At 32.4% G+C, this 24614-nt stretch overlaps 1 protein-coding gene across 1 annotated transcript in view; it reads right to left on the bottom strand.

Moving 5' to 3' along the window:
- Window positions 1–24614, bottom strand: part of LOC127737001 (transient receptor potential cation channel subfamily M member 1-like) — a 79414-nt gene that overhangs the window by 14501 nt on the left and 40299 nt on the right. Inside the window, exons 14-22 of the mRNA XM_052247558.1 lie at window positions 24153–24248; window positions 15090–15203; window positions 11026–11163; window positions 9189–9332; window positions 7543–7776; window positions 6990–7164; window positions 2826–2879; window positions 1299–1352; window positions 710–839 (exon numbers count right to left, since the gene is read on the bottom strand). Of these exons, the coding sequence (XP_052103518.1) occupies window positions 710–839; window positions 1299–1352; window positions 2826–2879; window positions 6990–7164; window positions 7543–7776; window positions 9189–9332; window positions 11026–11163; window positions 15090–15203; window positions 24153–24248 (1139 nt within the window). The remainder of the gene's footprint in view (window positions 1–709; window positions 840–1298; window positions 1353–2825; window positions 2880–6989; window positions 7165–7542; window positions 7777–9188; window positions 9333–11025; window positions 11164–15089; window positions 15204–24152; window positions 24249–24614) is intronic.

Here is a 24614-nt window from a genome sequence, read left to right as displayed (position 1 = left end):
TTAATAATTGATGTGTCTGAAAATGTAAACAGAATTACTAAAACTTGAATAACACTTGATAAATTTTAAGAGTCTGAAGTGGTTTTCTGGATTTACCTACATCAGGAACATTTAAAACCAAATATTTGAAAGCCAAGGATGTATAAGAACTGATACAGGTAAAATGCTATATGACCAAATGTAACCTAAATAAAATAGCCAAATCCATCTACTGTGGATTCATTTATTTTCGAGAGCATTAATTTTCGTGGATTGAGAAAACCTGGATTTTCGTGGATATTTGATTTTGTGGTTTTGCCAATCTCTGCATACAAAGCCTATAGAAAGTTTTAATTCGTTGAAAATTTGATTTCGTGTTTCACCTGTACCTATGAAACCCACGAAAATTAGTATCCAACGAATAATAATGAATACACAGTAAGTTCAATTTGCTGGAGGGAGTTGGAACCTTAGTTTCTCAATAGTTTTTAATTTGTAAACAGACCTAAACATTTTAGGTAATGAAACAAGGGAAAAATATTCAACTTTGACCATTTAAGGATAAGATAAATCTTTTCTTGACTTTTCTTATAGACCTTTTTTTAAAAAAAATTGATAACTGTAAAAATAAAATTTTATATTGACTTTTATACCTTAGTTGTAATAATAAAAGTAGATATATAACTATTTCTAACTAATAATAAAGTATACTATTACAGCTCAACCTTACCTAAACAAAGCATACAGTAAGGTGACCATTATCAATTTAACAATAAGTAGATACTGTATGACTATCAGGTAACCTCCTAAACTACTGTATGGACACTTGGCTATTGGGGTATTATCTCCTGGCTGTGATACTACAAGAAAATGAGAGATATATATCAAAATATCTGAACTCCAATTACAATAAACGAAATCAAAGTACAATTCTCTCTGAGTTCACAACTCTTCTTACATTGCCACATTCACTTATTAACATTAACTCATTAAGACAATTTTTTCTTAAAACTACTCAACAAAAACCTTACAAATACCCTCATAAAATTATTGCAATCTTGGCATAAAACTATTTTGTTAAATAGTTAAAAAGAAGAAGTTATATGAAGGATCCAAATAATGTTCTCTTCAATACATTTTGTTGTGTGTACTCAGAAACACAGGTTGAGATGATGGTTAACATATTGCTAACCTGGTGGTTTCTATTGGGAATCAATTGCAGTTTTTTTCATCTTTACATAAAAAAAAGTCCCTCCATTTGTGAACTTTAATGAGATAACATCATAAACTATTTACAGGAATGACAATTAAATACTTACCAAGATTAGTGGTGTTAAAATACTTCCTAGTCCACAGAGAAGCAGAATCTTTATCTAAAAACATAAAAAAAAACAATCACAAAAGTTGACTCATTCCCTATATTCACTAAAACTATTACAGAGGAAAATTTTTGTGACCTCTAGTTGCTAACTTTAACATCATTTTGGTCTCTGGTTGAATGTTGTTACATTGACAATCATACCACATCTTTTTATTTTTATAAAGATATCATTCGGTTTGATAAAAGGTTGCAGTATTTATTCCTACAAAGTAGACATCTAACACCTCTACTAATAGATTTGCAAGAGCCAAGATTTCTTTGTTGGCAGCCTCGTGGATCTTGATAATAAATAGACATTTTGTGATGTAATATAATATATCATATAAAAAAATATTATTAAGTTTAAATAAACTGATAACACAGAGATATGTCTCGCCTTTTTGTAATTTTGATAATGCAAATGTTGAAATTAAAATAACAATACTTTAACATGTAAGTTATGCAAATATTCAAAGTCAATGAACCATGACTGAAGGTATATGGCTAAACAATCTCCATGGAAATGAGATGTGCCAATGCTAATGCAACTACATACCAAATACCATTGACTTATCATAAAGTCGTTCCCTTTAAACAAACCTAAACACAAACATTAACTTTTAAACTATGTAAAAGTTTCAAAGTCAATGAACCATGATGAGGGGATGGGGCTATATAATCTCCATGGAAACGAGACTTGCAAATGCCAATAAATTTGCATACCAAATATTATTGACATAACATTAGCATTTCATCTTAAACTGATCTAATCAAAAACTAATACATGTAAAAAAAATTCATTAGCAAAAGTTTCAAAGTCAATAGACCATGAATGAGGGGGCGGGGCCAAATATTCTCCATGGAAATGAGATGTGCTAATGCTTATACAACTGTATACCAATTAACATTGGCCTACCAAAATGGTTCCCCTTGAACTGACCTAATCACAAACTAATACATGTAAACTAAGCAAAAGTTTCAAAGTCAATAGACCATGACTGAGAGGGCGGAGCCAAATAATCTCCATGGAAATCAGATATACCAATGCTTATACAACTGTATATCAAATATATTTGACCTACCACTAGTGGTTCCCCATAAACTGACCTAATCACAAACTAATACATGAAAATTGAGCAAAAGTTTCAAAGTCAATAGACCATGACTGAGGGGGAAGGGCCAAATAATCTCCATGGAAATGAGATGTGCCAATGCTAATACAACTGCATACTAAATATCATTGACCTGCCACTAGTGGTTCACCATGAACTAGACCTAATCACAAACTAATACATTGTTGATGCTGCTGCGCCGCCGCCACTAATGACGGAAACAGCATACCTATGTCTTGCTTTTTGACTCCGTCAAGGCGAGACAAAAATGGGATCAATAGCAGCATCCTTACAGTTTTATTTTTGGTGAATTTACATGGACTCATCATGCCTAGAAATGTACCTTTTTGATTAAAATATAGATTAGAACTTACTATAACAATGACCAATTACTGTAGTATTTGCATAAACATTGGAACATGGTGCACCTATAATAAAACAATAAATATATATTTCAATTAAACATTCTAAACCACAAAAAAAATCCCTTTTAGTTTAGCTACTTGGTTTATCAAGCCCTGAAATAAAGCTTTTTCTGTAAAAAATATGTAGGGATTCAATTGTTAAAATAAATGTGGATAGTGTCCACATGTGGACACAGATGATGCCCCTGCTTGCATATCATATTGTTATAAAGGGACATAACTGAAGAACGGTAAAAGTGACACTACCCAAATTTGAACTTGATCTGAGTTTTGTGGTAAAAAGCAATGTGTGTAAGTCTCCTAACATTTGGTTGAGGCTAACTTAAGTAGGGAACAGAAACTAAAAATTCAGCAATTTTTCTATTTGTAAACACGTATAATTCTAGAACGGTTGTGTATAAGTTTTATAACATTTGGTTGAGACAAACTAAAAAATTCAGCAATTTTTATGTTTATAAAGGGACATAACTCAAGATTGGTAAAAGTGTCGCCACCAAATTTCGTAATTAATCTGTATTATGTAGTAATAAGCATTGTGTATAAGTTTCATAACATTTGGTTGAGGCAAACTAAAGTTAGAAAACAGAAACAAAAAATTTGTACTTGATCTTAGTTTTGTGGTAATGAATATTGTGTATAGGTTTTTATAATGTTTGGTTGGGGCAAACTTAAGTTACAGAATGATAGCTAAAAATTTTGCAATCTTTCGATTTATAAAGGGGCATAACTCAATAATGGTTAAAGTGACACTACCCAAATTCAACGTGATCTGTGTTTTATCAGTGGAAGTCAAAATTAAACATTGCATTGTATTAAGCATTGACTGTAGTTGATTTAACTATAATCATGGACAAAGGAAAGATAACTCCAATTTTAATAAAATGCTCCGCTGGAGGGCAGCTTGATACGACCGCAGAGGTCGAACCCTGAACATTTGGGGCAAGTATGGACACAACATTCAAGCTTGATACAGCTCTGAATTTGGATTGTGATTAAATATTTGACACAGCATAGGTTTCTGACACAGAATGAATGTGGTCTAAGAACTTAAACATTTCTAATTTACCTTTTATGGTCCAATATCCAAAATCTTAATACATACACGGTTAGATTCAGAATATCAAAGAACCCCAAGAATTCAATTTTTGTTAAAATCAAACTAAGTCTAATTTTGGACCATTTGGACCTTAATGTAGACCAATTTGAAAACGGGACCAAAAATTAAGAATCTAAATTCACAGTTAGATTCAGCATATCAAAGAACCCCAATATTTCAATTTTTGATGAAATCGAACCATATCATTATTATTTGTTTTTATATATAAATCAAAAATAACCAACGTAAAATGGAAAATTTTAAAGAAAAAAAAAAGGGAAAAAAAGGAAAAAAAAAAAAAACCCCACCAATTTTTTGAACCCCCTTATGATTCATCAGCCCAAAACTCAATCCCAGCCTTCCCCTTGTGGTATGGTACCTTGCAGTACAATTTCAGAGAGATCCAAACACTTGAACACAAGTTATTGTCTGGAAACTGTAAAAATGCTTGTTTTTTTGCCCCTTTTTTGCCCCAAATTCTTAAACGTTTAGGGTAATTACCCCAAAACTCAAATCCAGCTTTTCATTTGTGATATGGGACCTTGTAGTACAATTTCATAAAGATCCATACACTTACACACAAGTTATTGTCCTGAAACTAGAAAAATGCTTGTTTTTTGCCCCTTTTTGGCCCCATAATTCCTACATTTTGAGGCAATTACCCCCAATATCAATCCAAGCCTTCCCTTTGTGGTATGGTACCTTGCAGTACAATTTCAGAGAGATCCATACACTTGAACACAAGTTATCGTCTGGAAACTAGAAAAATGCTTATTTATGGCCCCTTTTTGGCCCCTTATTCCTAAACATTTTGGGCAACTACCCCCAAACTCAATTCCAGTTTTCCCATTGTGATATGGAACCTTGTAGTACAATTTCAGAAAGATCCATACACTTACACACAAGTTATTGTCCTGAAACTAGAAAAATGCTTATTTTTTTGCCCCTTTTTGGCCCCTTTTTGGCTCCTAATTCCTAAAATTTTGAGGCAATTACTCCCAAAACTCAATCCCAGCCTTCCCTTTGTGGTATGTGACCTTGCAGTACAATTTCAGAGAGATCCATACACTTGAACACAAGTTATTGTCTGGAAACTAGAAAAATGCTTATTTATGGCCCCTTTTTGGCCCCTTGTTCCTAAACGTTTTGGGCAATTACCCCCAAACTCAATTCCAGCTTTCCCTTTGTGATATGGAACCTTGTAGTACAATTTCAGAAAGATCCATACACTTACACACACGTTATTGTCCTGAAACTAGAAAAATGCTTGTTTTTTGCCCCTTTTTGGCCCTTATTTCCTAAAATTTTGAGGCAATTACCCCCAAAATCAATCCTAGCCTTCACTTTGTGGTATGGTACCTTGCACTCTTGCACTACAATTTCAGAGAGATCCATACACTTGAACACAAGTTATTGTCTGAAAACTAGAAAAATGCTTATTTATGGCCCCTTTTTGGCCCCTTATTCCTAAATGTTTTGGGCAATTAACCCCCAAACTTTATTCCAGCTGACCCTTTGTGGTATGGAACTTTATAGTACAATTTCAGAACGATCCATACACTTACACACAAGTTATTGTCATGAAACTAGAAAAATGCTTGTTTTTTGCCCCTTTTTTGGCCCCTAATTCCTAAAATTTTGAGGCAATTACCCCCAAAATCAATCCCAACATTCCCTTTGTGATATGAAACCTTGTGGTACAATGTCAGAGAGATCCATACACTAACACACAAGTTATTGTCTGGTACCATAACCCCCAAAATCAATCCCAACCTTCAGTTTGTGGTATTGAACCTTATGGTAAAATTTCATAGAGATCCATTCACTTAAACTAAAGTTATTGTGCGAAAACCAATGGGTCTTTGGACGACGACGACGAAGACGCCAACGTCAACGTCATACCAATATACAACCGCAAAAATATTTTGCGGTCGTATAAAAATTACTTGATATTTAGATGAAAATAAAAATTTAGCAATTTTTCCATTTATAAAGGGCATAACTCTAGAACGGCTAAAGTGACGCCACCAAAATTCAAACTTGATCTGTGTTTTGTGGTAATAAGCATTGTGTATAAGTTTCATAACATTTGGTTGAGGCAAACTCAAGTTAGAGAATGGAAACCAATTTTGGGACATACGGACGGACGTACGGACAAGGGTAAAACTTTATGCCCCTTCTGCTACTGCGGGGGCATAAAAATCTACAAATGTGTATTACATTCCAGCTGGATATATATTTTATTACTAGCGTTCTTAAATCAAACATTTTTAACTAACCAGTTACTTGGATTATCTTCTGACCAATTAACTGGTTCTAAAGTTGATGTTCGCAGACAATGTCTACAGTTCTTTAGGAATGCATGTTTATATAATACAATGGATTGAGGTGATCGTGGCATCCTTTTCTAGATCTTTCTGTAATGTTCATGTCTGCAGGTTAACGGTACGACCAGTATACATTAAATTTGGCTTTTTAAATTTTCGAAACAGTACTTTGTTTGAAATATGACCAAGCCTGTGATGTGGATGATTGCTATTTCTACATTTACGTCCACACAATATTAAACTAAAGGGAAATAATGCACTTAATCTTAATCTTTGATCAACTGACAGTTTTTTTCTCATTGTTGAAGGCCATACCGTTGCCTTTAATTGCTTACAACCACTTTATATGAACTTTGGTGGATAGTAGTCTCATTGGCAATTATACCTCATCTTGTTATTGTTATATTACAATTCTTCAGTAGTTACTTATAAATACCCACCTATTCAGTATAAATGATGTTTACTTTAGATTTGCCACAAGCTGATAGACAATAGTTAAATTTTATGGTATTTGATATTCAGTCCTTCTGACGGTTAATCATTGACAACACTATAAATTACCTCACTATTTTGCCACTTGTTATTTAGGCCAGTTATTATCATTACACATATCACTGTCATGACTGTATTAAATGCTATTTATCAATAACTCTTTAGAAACATTACCAAGGAATGGGATAAGTAACCTACCTTCTAAATCATCTATTTTTGTAAGAAACATAGCAAAGAAAGCTCTAGACAGTGCAACTCGTATTCCTTCAGGCTCCAGGGGAAAGTTTGGATACAGAACTGCGTGCATGGTAATAGCACCTGATACCATGATGATCAGATACATCCTAAACCATGTCAGAAAGTCATGTTTTACCTGAAATATGATAGCATAAATATTTTTTTAATCTGGTAATAACAATCTGTGATATTTGTTATTAAAGAAAATCTCAAATATTCTTCTACAAATTTTATTTTCATAATTCAGAAAAAAAACCTTTTAGAATCTGGAATAACTTCCCCATTCACAGTTTATCACCAAAAAATGTTATGCATACACAAACTAAATTTGGGGAAATTTTATCACAATACAACAGTAATGATTGAAAATCATAAAATATCTAGACCCAAAAATAATGCCAAAAGTTAACATTTTATAGGACTAATACAATAGCTTCAACTTGACTTTAAATCATCAATAAATAGTCTACCAGTAGTACTTTTAAAAACAATTATGAAACTTCAGCATTCTTACCATTCTTTTAATGCTGATGAGCATAGGTCCAAGTACTGAACTAATAGGTAAAAATACAACCAACACTCTGTAGTAGAAATAGAGCAGACCTAAACTCATTATAAACTTAGTCGTCAGATAGGTAAAGAAGGGCTTGAAATACTGTGGTATCCTTGCAGTCAATATGACCATCAATAAAAAGGCCATCACAAATATTTCAATTATTGTCCAAAACAAATCCATTTCTTTGTATTTCTGCAATGATAAATAAAATCATTTCATTAAAGACATTGGCAATCAATTCAGAATTTATACATAATTAAAATTAGTTATAAAAAAATTTGTAAGGGTTCCGCAGAACCCAGTGTCTCGCCTACTATTGCTGTTAGTTGCAGGCTCAACAAAAATGGGGAAAAATTATTAAAAATTTTCGTCTAGATACTATCTTTTGATTGTAAGAAGCTTCTATCCAAGTTTGGTAAAAATCCAGGATGGTTTATGAATCTAATAAATGTTTTAAAAACTTTAACTGCAGACTGTATGTAATGTTAACTGGCAGAAAAACTAAGTCCATTTATAAGTAATATACAGATGAACAGGATTTTTATTTTACAAAATTTACTTCTGGATACTATCTTATGATCAGAAACAAGCTTGTGTCCAAGTTTGGTAGAAATGCAGGATAGTTTAAGAAAGTTATTAAAATTTTAAAAACTTTAACCACAGAGTGAATGTAATGTTTAATGGCAGAAAAACTAAGTCCATTTATAAGTAAAATAGGGATAAACAGGATTTTTTTGTTTACAAAATCTACTTCTGGATACTATCTTATGATCATAAACAAGCTTTTGTCCAAGTTTGGTAGAAATCCAGGATAGTTTAAGAAAGTTATTAAAATTTCAAAAACTTTAACTACAGAGTGAATATTTGTGGACGATGCTGCCGCCGCCGACAACGGAATGTAGAATCGCTATGTCTCGCTTTTGCGACAAAAGTCGCAGGCTCAACAAAAATCAGTCAACATTCAAATTAACTCTCCTTCAGTTCATAGTTGAAAGTTCAGATTCCAGTTCCAGATGCATACATTGTTACTATTTACACATTATGAAATGAAGACAAATTGTACCGAAATCATTCCAAAACATCAATAAGGTTGCCCCTGAAATTCAATCATTGAAGAATTCCTTAACCCTTTAAAATTATGTTAATTTTATTGAAAATTAAAGCAGATGATAAAGTCTGGTCATTTTAGTGCTGAAATGCAATTTTTAATGTCACAGAAGTTACAATTGATATATTTTACCAAAAAACAGCCATTTAGTTAATTGAATATAAGCAACATCCTTGCCTAAAAAGATATTTCACATCAAAAACATCTTTGTAATAGACACCTTGTGGCAAAATATTTTTTTTAGGTAAGGCTGTTGCTCATAACTTAATATGAATGGAAAGATCTGGAAATCAGGAAATTATCCATGTTTTTGCAGTATTCTATTTCATTATGAGGGCTTACAGCAAATATGTAAAACAAAATTCAAATACATTTTTTCTCTTATCTGATCGACTAATGTCTGGGGGATGTTAATTGATAAATTTATAATACTTTGACATTTTTTATTAAAGAGGCCAAATAAAAGTGACCTAATTATAACCTCTTATTCACTTACCTTTCTTTTAACAAATGTGGTTCTTACAAGTTCTGCCCATATCATTAAAATCCAGCTAAATACAGCAATATCAAGAGAAAATATACCACAGTATGGGTACAATGTGGCCAAACTGAATAAAATCAGGAACATGATATAAAAAACCTGTAATCAAAAAATTAAGCACATATATGATATATGTTATGGAAATAATACTTTAATATGTTTTTATCAATTTCTCTTAATTAATAAATTTCCAAGAAAAAATTTCAATAGATAACAAAAAAGATATACCGGTACATGTATCCCTGAAACTGTATTCACCTTTAAAACATGACAGAAAAGATATGCCTGTCTAAGAGAAAAGGTTCATGTATATGCCTTTAGTTTTTATTTCGAGGGAGGACAACATTTTTTTATTTAACATTCTTGGATTACTTTTGTTAATACCATGTGTAATTTTCAAGCAATGTAATGACCAGTTTTTTTTAATTTATGAGTTTTCGCATTGCAAGGCTTATTTTTACTATGTATTGTGCAAATGCACAAATTAAGCATAAAAAAATTATTCATTTATTGAGAAATCAAACTTTAATTTCACAATTTTAATACTGCAAATCCTGAAATTAATGCATACATTTATTATTTTGAATCCTTGATTTCTGGCACAAAAGTGAAATTTAATTACTAGTAATGTGATTGCGAATATTTTATGATGGAAAATCTCCAATGAAATTATAAATGAGAGTTTTCATTACTGTAATAATTTTCGTATTAATAAAAACATTGCAATAAATTCTGAATTTACAGTATTTGAAATGACTACAATAGAATTCTGATATATATAATTCACAATAAAGTTTTCAATATTTCCCACTAACAATCAAAAAGACAGATTTTCCATTTAAATTTGTAAACACTTCCAATTTACTGTGCCATTATTCTGAAAAATACTGTTAATTTTGCAGGGGCAACAAGCATAAAGAGAGATTACCCATTTAGATAACAATAATTAAAGAATGTTCACAAGAACCTCCCTCTTCAGATATTTACTATTTACTTCATACCTGCCAACCCTTCCATTTGAGCGGGAGTCTCCCGCGCAAACAACGAAATTCCGGGAATCTCCCGCTTACTGGTCCCCTCCCGCGAGGGAGTATAGAATCTCCTGCTTTCAGATATTTTGACCTGGAATAACCCGCGTTCATAATTCTCTGGCTTTTTCATTACTTTTAATAGAAATAAATAAACAATCGGCAATCATTTGAAAACTTTGGTCAGTAGTTTTTATGTTCGATATACAAGTAATCGAAATTCAGTTCTGCTATGTCAACTCCAACAAGGTAGAGGTTTTTGTCTGGACCAAGCGGCAGTGTAAAAAAGAAGAAATAGATAACTGCAAATCGCAATGTCAAGCAGATTTGAATGAAAGATTTTTCAATTTTTATGACCAAGTTCACTTGGCAATGAATCTTTTTGCACATCATGTTTTCGATTTCTTCTGGTGGTCTGTACAATGTTTGAAAGCATGCTTAGTGTGAGACTCACAACAAAATCAAAATATGGAATGTTATGAGTTATGAGACTCGGAGGTATTGGAAAAGGCTAAAAAAAACACCTTGTATAGATAATAACCATGAATTGAAGAAATAAAGTATATTTATTAACTCTTATTGGTGTTTTGTAGATGAATACACAAACAAGTCATATATTTAACTTGAAAATGTCGTTCGCGCAAAATCTCCCCCTCAGCTGTCATAGCTGAGGGGGAGATCTATCTCCCTCTTTGAAGGTTTTAGAGGTTGGCAGGTATGATTTACTTACAACACATATTTTAGAAAAATATCTACATCAGTACCTGATTAAGCCAAAACTTGGTGATGGGTGCACTCCATAAATAATAAAACTGTAAATGTATTGGAACCTTCAATCTCTCTCTTCCATACTGCCAAACACTTCTCATTTTAAAGGCAACTGTTTCTGTAGGTTTTACTATCTGATTGAATACAATGTATGATATTATAAAACTAGAGGCTCTCAAGAGCCTGTGTCTCTTACCTGTATTTACTGATGCTTTGGAAATCATGTAAAATAAGGTTAAAATCATAATTAATAGTATTAGATATTAGATATTATAATGATATCTAAGATAATAACAAAAAACTGTAAAATTTCTGTAAAATTACTAACTCAGGGGCAGCAACCCAACAACGGGTTGTCGGATTCGTCTGAAATTTCAGGGCAGATAAATCTAAACCTGATGAACATTTTTTCCACCGTCAGATTTGCTCTAAATGCTTTAGTTTCAGAGATATAAACCAAAAACTGCATTTAACCCCTATGTTCTATTTTTAACCAAGTCGGCCATAATGGTTGGAAGGCAGGGTCTTCGGACGAATTTTTTAAACTAAATACCCTAATAATGATTATGGCCAAGTATGGTTAAATTTGTCTCAGTAGTTTCAGAGAAGAAGATTTTTGTAAAAGATTACAAAAATTTACAAAAAATTGTTAAAAATTGACTATAAAGGGCAATAACTCCTAAAGGGGTCGACTGACAATTTTGGTCATGACAACTTATTTGTAGATCTTACTTTGCTGAACATTATTGCTGTTTACAGTTTATCTCTATCTATAATAATATTCAAGATAATAACCAATAAAATGCTCCGCTGGGGCGCAGCTTGATACGACCGCAGAGGTCGAACCCTGAACAGTTGGGGCAAGTATGGACACAACATTCAAGCTTGATACAGCACTGAATTTGGATTGTAATTAAATATTTGACACAGCATAGGTTTCTCACACAGAATAAAAGTGGTCTAAGAACTTAAAAAATTTTAATTTACCTATTCAAACCATATCATTATTATTTGCTTTTATATATAAATCAGAAATAACCAATTTAAAATGGAAAATTTTAAAGAAAAAAAAAAAAAAAAATCCCCCCCCCCCCAATTTTTTGAACCCCCTTATGATTCATCACCCCCAAACTCAATCCTAGCTTTCCCTTTGTGGTATGGTAACTTGCAGTACAATTTCAGAGAGATCCATACACTTGAACACAAGTTATTGTCTGGAAACTAGAAAAAATGCTTGTTTTTTGGCCCCTTTTTGGCACCAAATTCCTAAACATTTAGGGCAATTACCCCCAAACTCAAACCCAGCTTTCCCATTGTATTATGGAACCTTGCAGTACAATTTCATAAAGATCCATACACTTACACACAAGTTATTGTCCTGAAACTAGAAAAATGCTTGTTTTTTTGCCCTTTTATGGCCCCTTATTACTAAAATTTTGAGGGAATTACCCCCAAAATCCATCCCAGCCTTCCCTTTGTGGTATGGTACCTTGCAGTACAATTTCAGAGAGATCCATACACTTGAACACAAGTTATTAGATATAAGAAGATGTGGTATGAGTGCCAATGAGACAACTCTCCATCCAAGTCAAAATTTATAATAGTAAACCATTATAGGTCACAGTACGGTCTTCAACACGGAGCCTTGGCTCACACCGAACAGTAAGCTATAAAGGGCCCCAAAAAATTACTAGTGTAAAACCATTCAAACGGGAAAACCAACGGTCTAATCTATATAAAAAACGAGAAACGAGAAACACTTATGAACCACATCAACAAACGACAACTACTGAACATCAGATTCTTGACTTAGGACAGGTGCAAACAAATGCAGCGGGTTTAAACGTTTTAATGGTACTAAACCTTCACCCTTTTTCTGAAACAGCAGTGTATTGTCTGGAAACTAGAAATATGCTTATTTTTGGCCCCTTTTTGGCCCCTTTTTCCTAAACTTTTTGGGCAATTACCCCCAAACTCAATTCCAGCTTTCCCTTTGTGATATGGAACCTTGTACAAATGTAGTACAATTTCAGAAAGATCCATACACTTGAACACAAGTTATTGTCATGAAACTAGAAAAATGCTTGTTTTTTGCCCCTTTTTGGCCCCTTATTCCTAAAATTTGGAGGCAATTACCCCCAAAATCAATCCCAGCATTCCCATTGTGATATGGAACCTTGTGATACAATGTCAGAGTGATCCATACACTTACACACAAGTTATTGTCATGAAACTAGAAAAATGGTTGTTTTTGGCCCCTTTTTGGCCCCTAATTCCTAAAATTTGGAGGCAATTACCCCCAAAATCAGTCCCAGCATTCCCTTTGTGATATGGAACCTTGTGGTACAATGTCAGAGAGATCCATACACTTACACACAAGTTATGTCTGGAAGTTACAAAAATGCTTATTTTTGGCTTATTTTTGGCCCCTAATTCCTTAACTGTTGGTACCATAACCCCCAAAATCAATCCCCACCTTCCTTTTGTGGTATTGAACCCTATGGTAAAATTTCATTGAGATCCATTCACTTAAACTAAAGTTAGAGTGCGTAAACTAATGTGTCTTCGGACGACGACGACGATGCCAACGTCATACCAATATACGACCACAAAAATTTTTTTGCGGTCGTATAAAAACTGCAAAATTTCCTTAAAATTACCGATTCAGGGGCAGCAACCCAACAAGAGGTTGTCAGATTTGTCTGAAAATTTCAGGGCAGATAGATCTTGACCTGATAATCAGTTTTACCCTATGTCAGATTTACTCTAAATGCTTTTGTTTCAGAGATATAAGCCAAAATCTACATTTTACCCCTATGTTCTATTTTTAGCCATGGCCGCCATCTTGGTTGGTTTGCGGGGTCATCGGACACATTTTTTAAACTAGATACGCTAATGATGATTGTGGCCAAGTTTGGTTAAATTTGGCCCAGTGGTTTCAGAGGAGAAGATTTTTGTAAAAAGCTAACGACAACGGACGACGACGACGACGGACGACGGACGCCAAGTGATGAGAAAAGCTCACTTGGCCCTTCGGGCCAGGTGAGCTAAAAAAATAAAGAAAAAGAAAATATAACTACATTTATCCTCATGTAAGAACAAAAATGTAATGATTACAATATTATCAAATTAAAACCAAAGTGAAGTTAATATAGGTAAAAATAAAGACCCACTTTTATATTAAACATCTTAAATTAATGGATATTTGTATGATGTTCAAGGTATCACATTGCATACAGATACTTTAATTGTATAATATGAAATTATTTCCAACAAATGAAAATAGAACTGTTGGCATAGTAGGACTCATACAACCCCCCTGAATTTGCTGTGGTGAAATTCAATATTGAGACAATGACATTTTGAGATTTTCGCCTTTCAGCCATTTAATTTATATAATCATTTAATGCAATTTACAATCAAACTTGATATTTGCTGGATATTCCACATCCATTTTTTCTGATATCATCAATGTTAAAGGTCAATCAAATTTTTTGGAGTCAAGGGTTAAAGCCACAATGACCTAATCTTACTTACAAATCACCTACCCATAATGCATCTGCACACTTAGTTTGACTTAGTTTGGTTGACCTAAGGCCTCAATATAACAGTTATGCCCAGAACACAAATAACTATCAGAGGGGTCAAGGGTCAAGATTAAAGTCAGAGTGACTTGATTTTGGTATTCGATACATCCCGATCCCATCAGATACTTCTGCATAAAACGTTTTGTAAATCTTAGTGCTATGGTACAAAAGTTATACACTATTTATGAATCAGACAATTTTTTACTATCATAGGGGTCAAAATCAAAGTCAATATCATTATGATGCTTCTTCATACAAAGTTTTGTCACTGTAAATTTTACGGTACAAAAGTTAGTCGCAGGACACAAATCAGACAAGGTTTTACTATCAAAGGGGGCAATCATAATGAAACTGTACATAATAATACATCATTTAACAATTTTATGCTTTACACAATTTTTCCCCATCCTTTAAAACAGCTAAACTTACACATACATAAAGTGAAAACATTTTTAAACTTGTATGAATCTTACCCAGTCATCAACAAAAACAGGTCTATGGTGGCTAGCTAATGGTACATCTTTCACTGTCTGTTCATCGTAATCATCTGTAATATATATATATTTTATTAGGTATTTAAAATCAATATCGAATTAAAAAGGATCACAAAACATCCCTATATTTCAGAAGACTTAAAAATTGAGATACAGCTAACAGGTGTCCTAAAAGCAATACACTATGAAATAACATACCACATCTTTAAAAATGCAGGTTATTTCAGGAAAATTTAAGTTGGACTGCATGCTGGAGAGCTCCAAAACAGTCACAGAAAAAATATATTTAGTGATGTTTTATCATCAACATCCAAAAAATACTCCTATTATATTGACCTTATAACCATGATAACAACATAACAACCTTGAAATTGCTGTTACTGGAAAATGTAAGCAGGGGAACCGTAGCTCTTTTGGTCCTTGTGATATTTGTTTTGACGATATGGAGACGTCTGCAAATTGTCAAAAAATTTATTACAAGGACCAAAAGAACAACAGTTTCACAGCTAGCAATATGTTTGAGCTATCAGTTCAACTTATGACAATGCCACTGTCATTTGGTCATGCTCTTAGGTATTAGTCATCAAAGTATTGAGCAGTATGACAGGTGCCACATGTGAAGTAGGAACTGCCTACCCTTCTGGAGCACCTGAGTTTATCCCTGTATTTGGTGGGGTTCATGTTGATCAATCTTTAGTTTTCTATGTAGTGTTGGTGGATTTGGTCATATATTCGTAACATTTTTTTTTTGCCTAGTGTTGTCAGTTTTTCTTCAACTTAGGAGTTTTGAATGTCCCATTGGTATTTTTTATGTTTTTTTGTATCTTGCCTTTCTTTACATTTCATTTGATTCAAGGAATATAACATCTATTAAGACAACACACAAATAGTTCAATTGATATGGCAGACTACTATGGCAAGATATGTACTACAAATACCAAGTGAGATTTTCCTAAATGATACAATTAAAGCATTATTTACAGTTAAATTAGGAATAAAAAGCAAACAATTTTTATTAGCAACCACTGAGTGCATTTGAGAACCATCTCAATAATTTACCAAATTGTTTGTCTATACAAATAACATCTCATTCAAAAAAATTCATGTTGTTCTTACATATGCCCATTGTTTTCAAATAAAAATATCCAAAAAACAAAATGATTTTGCCATTTTGAAAACAAAGTTTTCTTTTTCCTTCTTTCGACCTTAAAATCTTAATAAAAAATGCTAATATTTGAAAGACATTACAGTAAAGACTTTGAACATATCTTTCATGCATCTGAATATAGAATGGTATGATTTTATAAGCCTAATATGTCCCTTAATACACCTTTGTCCTTGAAATAAACAAAGTAGTTGAAAAAATAAAAATGTATGTCATGGCGATACTCATATTGTAGGATTGTTTTTACTTTACATAACTGATAAATGATGTTAAAAACAAAGTTTCTCTCAACACAACCATTCTTTTGAGATATGAACCAAGATGCAAAAACATTAACAAAGTTACTCATGCATAAGATAAAGGTCACAGGGACATAAATGTTACTGAACAGTGTTGTGATGTGTTAGAGGTTTCAGAGCTGTTAATTACCTTCCTGATTCACATTTAATCTCCCACATAAGGCATGTTTCTTCAATAGAGATAAAATCTCCTATAATAACCAAATGGTTGTATATATACTATAATTGCTGGTTTTTCATTTAAAATTTTCATTATATAGCTATATAAATGTACATAAAAAAGGTTGTACATGTACATGTTTATATAACAAATCAATGTCAGCTAAATCCATAAGACATAATATTTAAATATATCGATCCTTTCAGGAGATTAGTTTTAATGAAACTAATAAATGTTTGTTTAATAATAAAAGTTGTTATGAAAATCTCCCCACCAGAAATTTAATATGGGAAGATTTTTCCGTAAAACTTTTGTAGGTCTTGTCTTTTTGATCATTATTCTTTTTAAAGTTTCTTTCTATTTATTATAGTTTTCAAGATAAAAGGTAAAACCCTCATTTTAGCCCTATCTGATATTTTTAGTCATGTCAGCCATGTTTGTTTGAAGGCAGGATCATCTGACACATTTATAAAACTAGATATTTCAATAACGATTGTGGCCAAGTTTGTTTCCAATTTAATCTGTAATTTCAGAAGAGGAGCAAAAAAGCTTTTTGAAAAATTGAACAGACGATGTACAACAACGACAGATGACAAGTGACATACTATTGCCTAGATGCTGACATACTCCAAAAGATACAACTCTACACAAATTTAAAGGATCCTATTTCCTTAAAGTTACTGAGATATTAACTACAACATAAAACTTCACCAGTCAACGGAGTGTAAAATGGGGGTCACATTGACCTACTTTTGCCTGAATGCTGACATACTTCCAAAAATGCATTTTTACGCAGTTAGAACGATCTCATTACTAATACTGAAAGAGATATAAACTCAGATGTAAAACTTATCCAAAGTCAATGGAATTCGAAATGTTGGTCAAGGGTGACCTACTTTTGCCTGGATGCTGACCTACTTCCTCAAATGCATAGTTACACAAATTTGGATTATCCTATTAAATATAATGATATAAGAATTCCAATGTAAATCTTAACTCTATGCAGCTTGAAATTTAGTTCAAAGTTACATAATTTTGCCTGATGCTGACCTACTACTAAAAATCATTTACACAAGTTCAGATGATCTTTTACTTAGATTTGTCTGTTTATGTGATATGGACTCCAATGTTAAACTTAAACAGGGTCCATTAAGTGTGAAATGAATGTCACAGTGACCTACTTCTGCATGGATGCTCCCATAATTGCATCTTTAAGCAAATTAAGATGATCTTTTTACTTATAGCAAGAGATATGAACTCAGGAAGTAAACATGTAAAATTTAACCAACAAAAACTTAGACATAAACCTTCCATAAAATATTGGTCACATGACCTTCATCATGGAAAACAGAGTTGACTCCCTTAGATATACCTATACATACCGAGTAACAAACTTATTGTCCTTCTGGTTACTGAGGTCTTCACATCAAAAGGATTTATTTTGTCACGTTTTCTAACTTTACTGATGTATTTATATAAGTTTTACTTGAAAAGTTGCTTGAATAAATTGCTTGCCAGAATTAGTTGGTTTACAGTATGCAATAATTCTAGAAACCTAAAAGGCTATGGCAGGAGTTGATTACACAAAATAGGAAAAGTACCTTTCATCGAAAATCTGCAAAAAATTTACTATGTTTACCCTTCAGGAAATCTGCAAAAAATTTCCAAAAGTGTACTCAAAGTGAAATGCACATCTTCAATGAATAAACAGGCATTTTAGAAATTTTGAAGGTTGAGGGTTGTAAATTGTTGGCGAAGTTAATTACAAATAAATGTGGATAGTAAAATTGAGAATGGAAATGGAGAATGTGCCAAAGAGACAACAACCCGACCATAGAACAGACAACAGCAGAAGGTCACCAACAGGTCTTCAATGCAGTGTCCACATGTGCACACAGATGATGCCCCCGCTTGCATATCATATAGTTATAAAGGGACATAACTGAAGAACGGTAAAAGTGACGCTACCCAAATTTGAACTTGATCTGAGTTTTGTGGTAATAAGCATTGTGTGTAAGTCTCATAACATTTGGTTGAGGCTAACTTAAGTAGAGAACAGAAACGAAAAATTCAGCAATTTTTCTATTTGTAAACACGCATAACTCTAGAACGGTTGTGTATAAGTTTTATAACATTTGGTTGAGACAAACTTAAGTAAGAGAACAGAAATGAAAAATTCAGCAATTTTATGTTTATAAAGGGACATAACTCAAGAATGGTAAAAGTGTCGCCACCAAATTTCGTACTTAATCTGTATTATGTAGTAATAAGCATTGTGTATAAGTTTCATAACATTTGGTTGAGGCAAACTAAAGTTAGAAAACGGAAACAAAAAATTTGTACTTGATCTTAGTTTTGTGGTAATGAATATTGTGTATAGGTTTCATAATGTTTGGTTGGGACAAACTTAAGTTACAGAATGGAAACTAAAAATTTTGCAATCTTTCAATTTATAAAGGGGCATATCTCAATAATGGTTAAAGTGACACTACCCAAATTCAACTTAATCTGTGTTTTATCAGTGGAAGTAAAAATTAAACATTGCATTGTATAAAGCATAAAAAAACCCAATTACCTTATTTACATGGCTGCAAACCCACTCACCCATGCAATATTAACCTTACTGTGAGACAGATTTGCACTTTGTGTACAACCCTGTCAGTAATGCTTTCTCTGGTGCATAACAACTTTTGATCTTCAAGATTATCAAACAAAAGCAAATGACTGAAGCTCTGATAACAAATAAAATAAAATTCTGATACAGTATGCAATATTAATTAGTGATTTTGTAAGTATGCACTTTAATAAAGGGTTGCTCTTGTATATAAATCTTAATCAGAACATGTGTCTTAGTTAATCATACTAAGCTACTGTAAATACAGAAATTATTGCCAGGTTTTACTTAATGCCAATAATGCAACTCGGTGATGATCGCAATAATAAGAACTCCCATTCTGATATCTGAAAAATGTATCTGTACACAAATTTTCCTGATATCGCAATAATTAATCTCGCATTTTTGTCCATTCTTCAAAAATTGCAATAATTTCTGAATTTACAGTATTTACATACCAAAATAATACAGCTAAGGTGTGAAAATGTTGTTCCTAAACTTAAAAAAGAACAATTTAACATGCAGTGTGCAATTTTAAACTTTACCTCAGCATTCAACATGTATATATCACTTATTTTACAACATTGGAAATCAAACATATAGAAAGATTTAAAAAAATAAATATGCAGAAGCTGATATATTTTTACTTACATGGTTTTCCTTTTATGGAATGTAAATCAGTGTAAAATCAGTGTTTTCATAGTCTTTTTAAGGAACTGGCTTAGTTAAACACACACTAGCCTAAACTCAATATACTTCAAAGTCATCAGGGGTTGTCTTTAGTTATATCTTAATAATTTAGTTTTGGATGTAACATATCTTTTGATTGGCTGGAAGTTTTTTGTCTCAGCTCATAAACATAATTTTGTCCATGTGACCGTGACATCATCAATGTTTTTTTCATGATTAACTCCTTAAATGTGGAATTCAGAATTAAATTATAAGGAATGACTGTAATATTTTTTACTGTCTATTCGAAATAACCTAAAATATGTGGTGCCCACTTTTAAATAACCTGCTACACGGGTTTTTCAGTGTGCACCACATTTTTTATGTTATTTCTTCATAGACAGAAAACATATTACAGTCATTCCTAAAATGTTTTTGTCATTTAGGGAACTTGGCGTTAAAAGCAGATCTATGATTGGTTTTATTTTTATTCACAACTTGTCTAGAGATTGAGTGATTTTTAGCTTAACATTTTGTATGGACATTTGTCTTTTATTGAAGACCATATGTTGACATCTTGATGTCTCTAGGTTTTTGTGTAATTGGGTTGGTAGTCCATTGATGTTATACACAAATTTCCTTTTATTGATCAAAATGTTAAAATAAATTGCTTCGCTGAGCTCAGCTGGATACAACCGCAGAGGTCCAACCCTGAACAGTTAGGGCAAAAATGAACACAATATTCGCGCTTGATACATGTCTGAATTTGGATTGTAATTAAATATTTGACACATAATAGGTTTCTGACACAGAATAACTGTAGTCTAAGAAATTATAATTGGTTATATAATTTTGAATTTATATTCAATTTTTTGCTTTTGTGCAATACACTTTGCTGTTGCGAATTGACCCACCCCCCTAAAAAAAATTTACCCACTTTTGTTTGCTTTTGTGCAATACAATATGCTGTTGCGTATTAAACCTTCACCCCCGGCCCTTTTTTTAACAAAAAAAAAAATATTTGAAGAAATTTTCTTCTTAATTTCTGAAATCTGAAATGAGAAAAAATTGTCCCCTCCCACAATTTCTTATATACCCCCCCTCAAGATATGGTCATAATCTCAATTCAAATTTCTAATGGAGTTTGCAACTATAATTACCCATTTAATTACATCATAAAAGTCTTAAAATAGAAAAATAATGTACATAACCAAAGCTAAAATTGATATTAATTAATAGTAACTTCTAAAAAAAAATTGACAGCTAATCACCTAGAGACAATACATTATTTCTTTATACATAATTTACAAGCAGTCTAAAGGAGGTTATCTAAAACATACACAGCATTGTTCTTTAAATGTATTTGGATTACCTCCCTTATACTGCTTTAAAATTGTATTAATTGTCCATTAACCAGGAAACCCTTGTTTTTCCCCTTTTTGGCCCCTAATTCCTAAATTGTTTGAGCCACAACTCCCAAAGTAAATCCTAACCATTGCTTTGTGGTATGGAAACTTGTGGTATAATTTCAGAGAGATTCATGCACTAAAACACAAGTTATTGTCTGGAAACTACAAAAATGCCTACTTGGGCCCCTTTTTGGGCCCCTTATTCCTAAACTGTTGGGACAATAACCCCCAAAATCAATCCCAACCTTCCTTTTGTGGTTATAAACCTTGTGTTAAAATTTCATGGATTTCTATACACTTATACTAAAGTTATTGTCCGGAAACCAACTGTCTTTGGACGACAACGACGACGAAGACGACGATGATGGCGTGATACCAATATACGACCGCAAAATTTTTTTGCGGTCGTATAAAAATCTGAATTAATTTGTCAATATCATGCTTGCTATATTAATACTAGTCACATTATCAAACTAAATCAGTGTGATTGATCCTGTTAAATGTATTGAAACATTTACACATTAAAAACTGCTATTTACAACATTTAACTGAGTTAATATAATGTAATGGTATTAGTGGCATGAATTTGTTCATAAAAAATCAATCTGCTAACAAAAAATATAACCTAGAAGCCTTTTCTTCAATATCTTAATTCAAAGACTTAGAAAATAAACCACACCACATGCAAGAGTGGACATCATGAAATGTCTCCCAAGCTTCACATATTATGACTGAATCATATGTTTAAAGTTGTTTTTTTTATCAAGGTTTAAAAGATATAAGAAAAGTTAATAAATAAAATCTGAAATTGAGATCAAGACAGACAGGTACAACTTTAAATGTCTCTACTGACATAATATTGTTGACCTAATACTGCCAGTTACTAAAAGAAATCAACTTATCACAAGAATGTTGATTAATGAAATGAGGTGAAAAGAGTAATAAACTGTTAACACAGAGATATGTCTCGCCTATTTGTTATTTTGATAATGCAAATGTTGAAATGAAAATTACAATACTTTAACATGTAAGTTATGCAAATATTCAAAGTCAATGAACAATGACTGAATGTACAGGGCTAAAAGGTCTCCATGGAAATGAGATGTGCCAATGCTAATACAACTGCAAACCAAATACCATTGACTTTTCATAAGTCATTCCCTTTAAACAAACCTAAACACAAACATTAACTTGTAAACTATGTAAAAGTTTCAAAGTCAATGAAGCATAATTAGTGGTTGGGGTTATATAATCTTCATGGAAATGAAACTTGCAAATGTCAAGACATTTGCATACCCAATATCATTGACTTAACATTAGTGGTTATCTTAAACTGACCTAATCACAAACTAATACATGTAAACTAAGCAAAAGTTTCAAAGTCAATAGACCATGATTGAGAAGTAAGGACCAAATATTCTCCACGGAAATAAGATGTGCTAATGCTTCTACAACTACATACCAATTATCATTGACCTACCACTAACGGTTCCCCTTAAACTGACCTAATCACAAACTAATACATGTAAACTAAGCAAAAGTTTTAAAGTCAATAGACCATGACTGAGGGGGCAGGGCCAAATTATCTCCATGGAAATGAGATATGCCAATGCTTATACAACTGCATAACAAATATCATTGACCTACCACTAGTGGTTCCCCATAAACTGACTTAATCACAAACTAATACATGTAAACTAAGCAAAGTTTCAAATAATCTCCATGGTAATGAGATGTGCCAATGCTAATACAACTGCATACCAAATATCATTGACCTACCACTAGTGGTTCCCCATAAACTGACCTAATCACAAACTAATACATGTAAACTAAGCAAAGTTTCAAAGTCAATAGACCTTGACTGAGGGGGTGGGGCCAAATAATCTCCATGGTAATGAGATGTGCCAATGCTAATACAACTGCATACCAAATATCATTGACCTACCACTAGTGGTTCACCATGAACTAGACCTAATCACAAACAAATACATTGTTGAGGCCGCCGCCGCCGCCGACGGAAACAGCATACCTATGTCTCGCTTTTAAACTTCGTCAAGGCGAGACAAAAATGGAAAAAAATTACCCTTAAAAAACGTTTGAATCCACTATTTTATATAGAAATACTGTCCCATTAATCATTTATCAGTCAGTTTACTTGTCAGTTTCTTTTCAAGTATCACAAAGAACTTTCTTGAAGTACAACAGACCTCAAAAGCATCTTTCACCACCAATTAGTTTAAGTATTTGATATTTGTAACCGTGAAACTAACTTCATTCCAAAAGGGTAACTTTTATCAATGCAGTATCAAAATGTGGTCAAATTAATGTGAACTCTTTCAGACAAACATGTACATCTAACATTAATTAGGTTGAAATTCAATCTCAAAAGTTATTTCATTTTCTGATATTGGTGATTGCATTTTATTACCTACATGTAATGTTCAATTTAAAATCTAAATCTGAACAATACTTTAACTAGATAATGTCATAAGTCACACTTTGAAAGTTATCATAGAACATTATTTGAAGGATGTATACAAAAGACAAAAAAGATATTGAACAAGTTATAAGATTAAAAACAAAATTTCTGCATCCACATAGATAACAAACTACTAATTAAGCAGAAATACTATAATAAGAGGACAAATGTGGATTATAGGGAAAGATATATATACAAATTATACTGTTCTTTAAAATAAGTTTGTAAAAGGTAAAATTTTATACACACCATCCATTATTTTGTCCTGTCTCCTTTTTTTGTCTGCTAAATCATATTCTATCCAGATAAACATTGGGAATATCAGCACCAAACTTAAATAAATCTATAATAAAACAAAGAAAAATTTGATAACAGTCTTTAGAAAGAAAACATGTAGAGGTAAAGATCCTGGAAATAAGAAGATAATAAAACTGCCATTCCAATACTTTCTTTTACCTTGCTAAATTTTCTATGCAAAACAAAAAGGACCTAAACAGAACATACAAACTGTCTAAGGTAAACTTTGCCCAATTGTTGCAATTTTTGTTTTGAATCTATAACTTAATCATGCAAGTACTGAAGATCACTGGTCATTTGACTGAATTTGAAGAACAAAAATACAGTTCTAATGTACAATAATAAGGCAGAGATTGCTCTAAAAGGTTGAATTTGGGTAAATCTGAGGTAAAATCATCCAAAAGCAAGCTGT

The sequence above is a fragment of the Mytilus californianus genome, unplaced genomic scaffold (genome assembly GCF_021869535.1).
Source record: "Mytilus californianus isolate M0D057914Y unplaced genomic scaffold, xbMytCali1.0.p SCAF_4, whole genome shotgun sequence".
In the NCBI taxonomy this organism is placed as follows: Eukaryota; Metazoa; Mollusca; class Bivalvia; order Mytilida; family Mytilidae; genus Mytilus; species Mytilus californianus.
This window is presented reverse-complemented; position numbering and strand designations above follow the sequence as displayed.